This window comes from Carcharhinus amblyrhynchos, chromosome 9 (genome assembly GCF_965287045.1).
Source record: "Carcharhinus amblyrhynchos chromosome 9, sCarAmb.v2.hapA, whole genome shotgun sequence".
Taxonomy (NCBI): domain Eukaryota; kingdom Metazoa; phylum Chordata; class Chondrichthyes; order Carcharhiniformes; family Carcharhinidae; genus Carcharhinus; species Carcharhinus amblyrhynchos.
In genome coordinates this window covers 27,231,683-27,239,621 of record NC_137332.1, presented here as the reverse complement: position 1 = coordinate 27,239,621, position 7,939 = coordinate 27,231,683, and the positions used below count along the sequence as shown (strand labels likewise).

Genomic DNA, 7,939 nt, shown 5'->3' with positions numbered 1-7,939 from the left:
TCCTCTGTATAAGAGATCCAACCATTTTACCAACCATATAAGACATCTTTGCAGTAAAGACCAGGCAGATATAGTGGGGAAGATGGAAATATAGCAACATTTATTATAGGCACCACTTCAAGATAGGTTACCCTCTGTTCACCTTTATTTTGAGGAACTGATGATGACAAGTAACCATCTACTCTGAAATCTATAGATCCGTTTCATTGATATAGTTATGTAAGTAGATTCATGAATGAATGAGTGCTGCCTTAAACAATGTACTGCTTCACTAATATACAATCCGGCATTTTCTGATCAAAAATTGACATTTATTTTCATTTGTTTGTACACATTAGAGTAACTGTAATTCCAACTACATTTGTGATTTATTGATCACTATCATTCATAACACATTAAAATTATTTATTAAAATTACAGTTTTTAAAATTATAAATCTTTAGACACAGACTGCAAAGCATCTCCTGCTCAGATAAATTAATCACAATCATTAGCCAGATTTGGATGCCTCCCATGTTCTGTTCAAATGGAATACATCCTACTGAATGCCCATTGCCCAGCTGGTATCCCAATTGTCTCGCTAAATGTCTGAAACTAGCTACACTAACAAAGCAGAAAATGCACCAGAAACACACGCACACATTTGACTATTTTGTGTGGGGTAATAAAAATATATTTTGGTGATTCTAAACAAAATAAGTCAAGGTAAGGATCAGGATGTTAAAATGATGGAAGCTGCCTGAGTTGTGACACTGCCATAGTAAAACAACCAAGTCTGAAACCACAAAGGTGAGGCATTTGAGGATTGGTGCAACCCACAGAATTCAATCTTAACACAATCCACTGCCTTCAGAAAAGAAGGGGTAAGGGGAAGTCAGTGTGTATTAGAATGTAATCAGAGTCTCCAACTCCACTCATTAATCTGGGACATGCCACATGGATGTGGCAGCATTTCTTTATAGGTGGAAAGATAATAGAGCAACTAGCGCCTCAGCATTGTCTAATAGGTATGTATAAGAATTATTGGGAGCTGACTTGCTGCCATAACCCTAGTTGGCATGGGTGATATGGATAAACTAACCAATGGTGAGATACCCAAAAGTGGAAGCAAAAAGGGGAATGATTTTGGGAAATTGACAAATATTTTGGAATTTGCATGGCTAACCTGAGGTAATCGTTTTGTGCGTTGAGCTCACATTCGTCATTTGTGCGAATACTGCTGGGGCTCCAAGATTCAGAAGTCACAGTTCTCTTAGGTGACGTAATCAAGTTCATGCCCATAATCAATTGTAAATGTCAGTGTGGTGTCAACTGGCTGCTGCATATTGACACTGTGCCGATGTTTACAACAGATTCACACAGACATGAGCCTCCCCAGAGGCACAAAGGTAAGTACAGTCCTGGCACAGATTGGCACCATGCCCATGCCAAACTGACACAGCCAACATGTACCAAGGGTAGACCCCAGTGGGAGCCTCATGGTGATGGGGTGGCTTGGATTCATTTGGATGTGGTGGTGGCTGGGAGTGGATGGAGGAGTTGGAGATGCCATCAATGACCTTTGGTGGGGGAGGTGGGTGCCAGCTCAGACTGTGGCAGAGAGGGATGGCCGATGTTCGGCAGCAGGGAGAAGGGACCAATGATCTGAGGGGGGGTGGGGGGTGGTGTGGAATCGAGGGATCCCCTGACACCTTCGTGGTGGGCTTGGTGGGAGGTTTATACAGGTTATGATTGGGGCACCTTTTAAAGATGACACCCTGATCTCACTGCAGCCCGGCTTTGCCAACGTGTTTACACCGTGGATCCTGCGTGACAGTGTGAAATACAGCCCCCTTGAATTTTTTTTGGCAGAGTGTCGTAAGATCTGAAGAGAAAACCGATCTGTTTCTCTGGAAACACGCTGGTTTTCTTCTTGGAAACAACACTCTGCCATTTTTTGGTAAGATTTAGCCCCAAGTTCTAATTATTTTCCAGTGAAAACAATTGAATACAACAGATGAGAAAATATCTAAAGCAGAATAATTGTACTGTATACTTTCTCTTTTGAAAGTATCACAACAGCCTTTCATAAGCCAAAAGCTTTTCATCTTTGCAGTGTCTGCAAGTCATTAGGAACGAATTCAAACCAAAGATTTAATTGCGCGTGTGAAAACACCCTCATTGATTAGCAAATTAAGGAAATGCAATATTTTCATTGTACCATTAAGCCATCAGGAATTTTCTGTGATAAGAGAGCAGTACTCCAATTCTTTTCCTTAATAGAATCATTGAATCCCTACAATGCAGAAGGAGGCCATTCAGCCCATCGAGTCTGCACCGAACACAATCCCACCCGGGCCCTATTTCCATAACCCCACATATTGACTCTGCTAATCCCCAACACTAGGGTCAATTTAGGGCCAATCAACCTAACCTGCACATCTTTGGACCGTGAGAGGAAACCGGAGCACCCAAAAGAAACCCATACAGAGACGGGGAGAATGTGCAAACTTCACACAGACAGTGAGTCGAGACCAGAATTGAAACTGGGTCCCTGGCGCTGTGAAGCAGCAGTGCTAACCACTGTGCCATCAATGAATATTCATACAATACTTTTAGATGAAATACTCAAAACATGCGACAAACTATTTTTAATCACAGTTGTTTAATCCATACATTTCCCTCAGTCTTTCCAAAAGATCCTCTGCGTTCTTCCAAAGAAAGCTGAAATTTGTCTTGTTGTCCATCCTTGATTGCTGTTTTCTACCTGCCTCCCAAGTGGATGCATGAGAACAGACTGGAGTCAATTCATGGTGATTACTCCACTACTGTCTCCACACCCACAGCAGCAACTTGAGTGGGAAATACCTTTCAGCCAAATGCACTTTATTGTGAGTCCAAAATCAATGGTTACCAGCTCAGGGGACAATACACTGAGATATTTATTTCAGTTCCCATTTCAATCTTGCTTTTAATGGTTTTACTTGTTAAATTGTAATCCCTAGACTCCTTTATCAAAAGAACATTTGACAGTAATACAAAACAGTGCTTGTTATGGGAGGTGCCATATATTACATCCCTCAATTAAAAAGATGGTTCCAAATTATTAATATTAAACCAGAATTCGTTTTTGATAAGTTGTGAATTATTAAGATTGATGCTGGCAGTTGTCCTGTGCTTGCCAGTTATTTTAATTCTCGTTCCTGACGTTTCTTCTATGCCCATTCCGATCTCCAAGTATCGTCACTCTCTGGATTTCCATCTTGGCTGTTATTGAAATGATGTGGAGCCAGGATGGTGTCAGGACTGAGTTTACTAGATTCATGCTGTTGTGCTGGTCGAATTGTTACATTTTCATAAGCCGGATTTGTCAACGAACTTGTGGTGTTAGATTGAGTAAAGTTTGCATTGTAAGTGGTAGTGATGTTTTTCTCTGCCTGCAACAGCAACAACTTATATTTATATAGCACCTTTAATGTCATGAAACTTCACAGGAACATTACAAAATAAAACATGACACCGAGCCACATATGGCAGTATTAGGTCAAATAATCAAAAGCTTGGTTAGAGGTAGGTTTTAAGGAGGAAAGCAAAATAGAAAGGCAGAGAAGTTACACTTAGAAACATAGAACATTACAGCACAGTATAGGCCCTTCGGCCCTCAATGTTGTGCCTCTGTATACAGAGGGTTTTCCAGCGCTTGGAGCCTAGATAATTGAAGGTACGGCCATTAGTGATGCAGTGATTAAAATTGGAGATGCACAAGAGACTAGAATTAGGGAGGCACAGTTATCATGGAGGATTATGAGGCTGCAGATTACAGAGATAGCAAGGAGCAAGTCCATGGGGGATTTGATATCATGGGTGAGAGTTTTCAAATAAGATATTGCTTGACTGGGAGCCAATGTCAGTCAAGGGTGATAGGGGAACAAGACTTGTTGCAGGTTAAGGCACAGGCAGCAAAGCTTTGGATGAGCGCAAGATTATGGATGGCAGAATATTGGCGGTGTGTTGGAATTGCCAAGGCTAGAGGTAACGAAGGCAGAAATGAGGGTTTCCGCAGCAGATGAGCTGAGACGGGGCAAAGTCTGGTATTGTAATTGAGGTGGAGATAGGCAATCAAAGAGAAGGCACGAGTGTGAGGTCGGAAGCTTACTTCTATTTGCTTGAAGACAAATGTCTAAGCTATACTAATGCCACAGACATTACATTTTTGCAATAATATGACCATTCTGTTTACCAAGCATCTCTTTGGCCTTTCTGAGATTGAGAACAGTAATAAGTCTCACAACATCAGGATAAAATCCAACAAGTTTATTTGGTATCACGAGCTTTCAGAGCACTGCTCCTTCATCAGGTAATGAAGGAGCAGCGCTCTGAAAGCTCGTGAAGACAAATAAACTTGTTGGACTTTAACCTGGTGTTGCGAGACTTCTTACTGTGCCCACTCCAGTCCAACACTGACATCTCCACATCATGAGATTGAGAATGCTAAGTTACATGAACAAGTAACACTAACAATTACCTCAAGACTGCCGTTGCTGCAATTCCCGCAAACATCCTTGCTGTATGTAGCCCGAATAGCTGCTTCAGTGTACCGAAAATGGAGGTAGCTATATGGTAATACGATGTGAAAGGTTAGTTTACCACATCTAAGGGAAAAGGAAAATCACAAAAATGGGATTAAATACCTTGAAGTGACGTGTGAGTTTCATTGTAAACCCCAACTCAATTCCTTGAAAATCATACCTTGCAGATGCCTTTAGAAGATAAACATGCAAGTTGAACAACTGCTCAATTTTGAAGATTGATAGCTAGTTTCACAGTGGATAAAAAATATCATGTGTAGCATTGAGCCACATAGGCTAGAAGGACTCCAAGCTTTGCCTGTAGCCTATTTAGTCCTCAGTTCAGATGGTTATAATTTGACTCAGTCAGGTGTCCCAGGAATACAGAAAGGCAAATATATAAAGCATCAACCAGGACTCTTGCTGATGTTTGTTGTTGGGTGATTCCTGTTAGAAAGCACATCTGTGCATGCACATAAAGGACTGGATCAGGTTTGACTCTAATGGCAAAAGTATTCATACATGGCTGCTTGAGCAAACTACAACCAAGAACTATTACCACCATCTAATCATAATGTCATATCTCAGCACAAGCACCTTCTTGATAAAAGGGCAAAAATTGGCAGGGAATAACTTTTATTTATTTTGTAAAATATTTCAATAGTAGAAGCAGAAAGGTTCTGCTACTTTGTTAGCACAAAATAGGGTGCAAGAATAAATCACTCCTTATTCCTACTTTCCCAGTGATGCTAACTACTTTGTGCACAAATAACCAAAAGGGGAAGAATCTGTTCAATAGCAATAAATGGTCTACTCAGTGCTACCATTTAAAGTAACCAACCTGTCATAAATGAGGAAGTCGTCCTTGTTACCCTGCAGAATGCTCCAGATATCACGTTGAAACGGTGACTGTTGGTAGACAGGGATATCCTCAGGAACATGCCGTTGGAGCTCCCAGAACATGGCCCTCGATTGGGGTGTTTTCTCATTCACTATCATATAGCGTACATCCTTCAGGCCCTGATGTTCAAGCTTGTCTCGCAAGCTGCCTAATCTACCAATGCAATAACAGTGATAACTATGAACATCATTACTTAGGCTGGTATTTTTGCAGATCTGAATATGCAAACAGGACATTTCAGATTGGATATGATTTCATTAAAAACAATCGAGATAACTTATAAACTGATGAACATAGGACATAGAACCGTACAGTGCAGAAACAGGCCCTTCAGCCCATCGAATCTGCACTGATCACAATCCCACCCAGGCCCTATCCCTGTAACTTCATGCATTCACTCTGTTAATCCCCGACACTAAGAGGCAATTTTATCATGCCTAATCCACCTAACTTGCACATCTTTGGACTGTAGGAGGAAAACACAGCATCCAGAGGAAACCCATGCAGCCACTGGGAGAACATGCAGACTCCACATGGTCTCCTGAGACTGGAATTGAACCCAGATCCCTGATGCTGTAACGCAGCAGTGCTAACCACTGTGCCACTCTACTCAAGATAGCTGTGGGAGACGGTGCATCGATAATAGATATTGATGGATAGTAAAAATGTTTTATTTTCCCCCAGTAGAAGGGAAGGAAAAATCAAGATAATTTTTTACACTTCACCCCTCCTGTGGGGTGGCAGGGTGGCAATGGTTAGTACCGCTGCCTCACAGCGCCAGGGATCTGGGTTCAATTCCCGGCTTGGGTCACTGTCTGCGTGGAATTTGCACTTTCTCTCCATGTTTGCGTGGGTTTCCTCCCACAGTCTGAAAGCTGTGCTGGTTAGGGGCATTGATCCAAACAGATGTCAGAGTACGGTGATTGGGGGAATTTCACAGTAACTTCATTGCAGTGTTAATGTAAGCTTTACTTGTGACTATTAAATAAATTTTAACAGGCACTGGAATGTGGCGACTAGGGCATTTTCACAATAACTTCATTATAATGTTAATATAAGCCAACTTGTGACAATAATATGTAAACTTTAAACTGTGCTTCACTTAATGGCTAATAATAGAACAGAATTCCAGTCTGTGTTCTTGAATGGAGAAAGTTTATAGCATTGTGGAGATTACATACGGATGAAATTGGACAATAATTTTGGAGTGTAATACTTACTTAGTTGCCTGTGTCAGACAGAACCGGCAGCTTGCTTTCAGAAGGGCCACCACCACGACATGGCCAATCTGTTCCTCCATGGGGCTCTGACTGGCAATCTCCCAGTGAGGGGCCACCTTACAGATTCTGCTTTCACTCCCTGCTGCTGCTGCTGCCACGGTCATTGTTAGGCCCAAAACAATAGAGAATAAAGGTATCTTCAACCCCATCATGATCTCTTAAACATCCCTACAATTTGGGAGTAGATGAATAATTTATGAACAAATTATGAACATTTTGTAAAAGAAGCAGAAAACAAAAAACCCTATAAGCTGGTGCGCTAATTTTACTGTGTAAAAGACAACAAACGATTGCAGATTTTCTGGTGTGAGGGCGAAATTCTGAACTCTGGGGACTCATTCAGTATATTTTTCTGCAAAGCTATACACTTTAAAAATGTTGTTGACTTGTTTGCACAGTGCCGAAATTAAGCAATCGGCGATTTGTTCCGCAAAAAAAACGCAAAGATAGAACAAATAAAAAAACTAATATACAAGTAATTAAAAAAAACACTGGCGAAAGTGCATGAAAAGTGTCCAGACACAATTGCAACATGAATTTGTTGCAATTTCGATGAGAGGTTTGGGGACTTTTGAACTCTACAAATACAATCGCAATGGATTGAATTCGGAGATTTAGAAAAGGTTTAACAAGGAAACGTCCGAAACCAGTACAATTCAGATGATGAACATGGAAAAATTTCCATGAGCTGTTAGGGGCAAAATACATCATCACTTTTACCTTTCTGCTGAGTTTCACTCTTTTGTCTCTCTCTTGGCGTCCGATCCAAGCTCTGGTCTCCTTGCTTTCTCCCCAGCTCTCAGCCAGAGGCTATCTCCCGGATTGCAAACGATTTGTTTGTGGAATGTTAACTCTTTAAGGGCGGAATGATTTTTATCCCTCTTTCTGTTCGGGGTCAACGTGGAGAAAACAATGAGTGGTGGTTCCGGAGTTGCTCCGCTTAAATACAGTTAAAGTAGTTGGTGCAATAGTGGCCATCACTTATTTGCAACTTTTTCTCCCTTAAATAGCACTAGATAAAATTCTGAGGTCAGGCACCGACCAATTCAAGAGCAGCTTCTTCCCTGTTCCCTGTCAAACCTTTGGATTGACCTACCTCGTATTAAGTTGCTCTTTCTTTACACCCTAGCTATGACTGCAATACCACATTTTGAACCTCTCTTTTCTTTTGTATAGTGCACAAGAAGGGCCTTTTGGCTAAGGTCAAGTGT

The 7,939-nt window shown here is 41.3% G+C and overlaps 1 protein-coding gene across 1 annotated transcript; it reads right to left on the bottom strand.

Moving 5' to 3' along the window:
* Positions 1–338: 338 nt before the first annotated feature.
* LOC145348332 (selenoprotein Pb-like) lies at positions 339–7,550 on the bottom strand. Its single transcript, XM_080196537.1, has 5 exons — positions 7,449–7,550; positions 6,669–6,896; positions 5,389–5,601; positions 4,505–4,631; positions 339–3,416 (listed from the first exon to the last, which is right to left on the bottom strand). The coding sequence occupies exons 2-5, from the start codon at positions 6,878–6,880 to the stop codon at positions 3,195–3,197; spliced, it is 774 nt and encodes a 257-aa protein (XP_080052663.1). The 5' UTR covers positions 6,881–6,896; positions 7,449–7,550; the 3' UTR covers positions 339–3,194.
* Between the last annotated feature and the right edge of the window lie 389 nt (positions 7,551–7,939).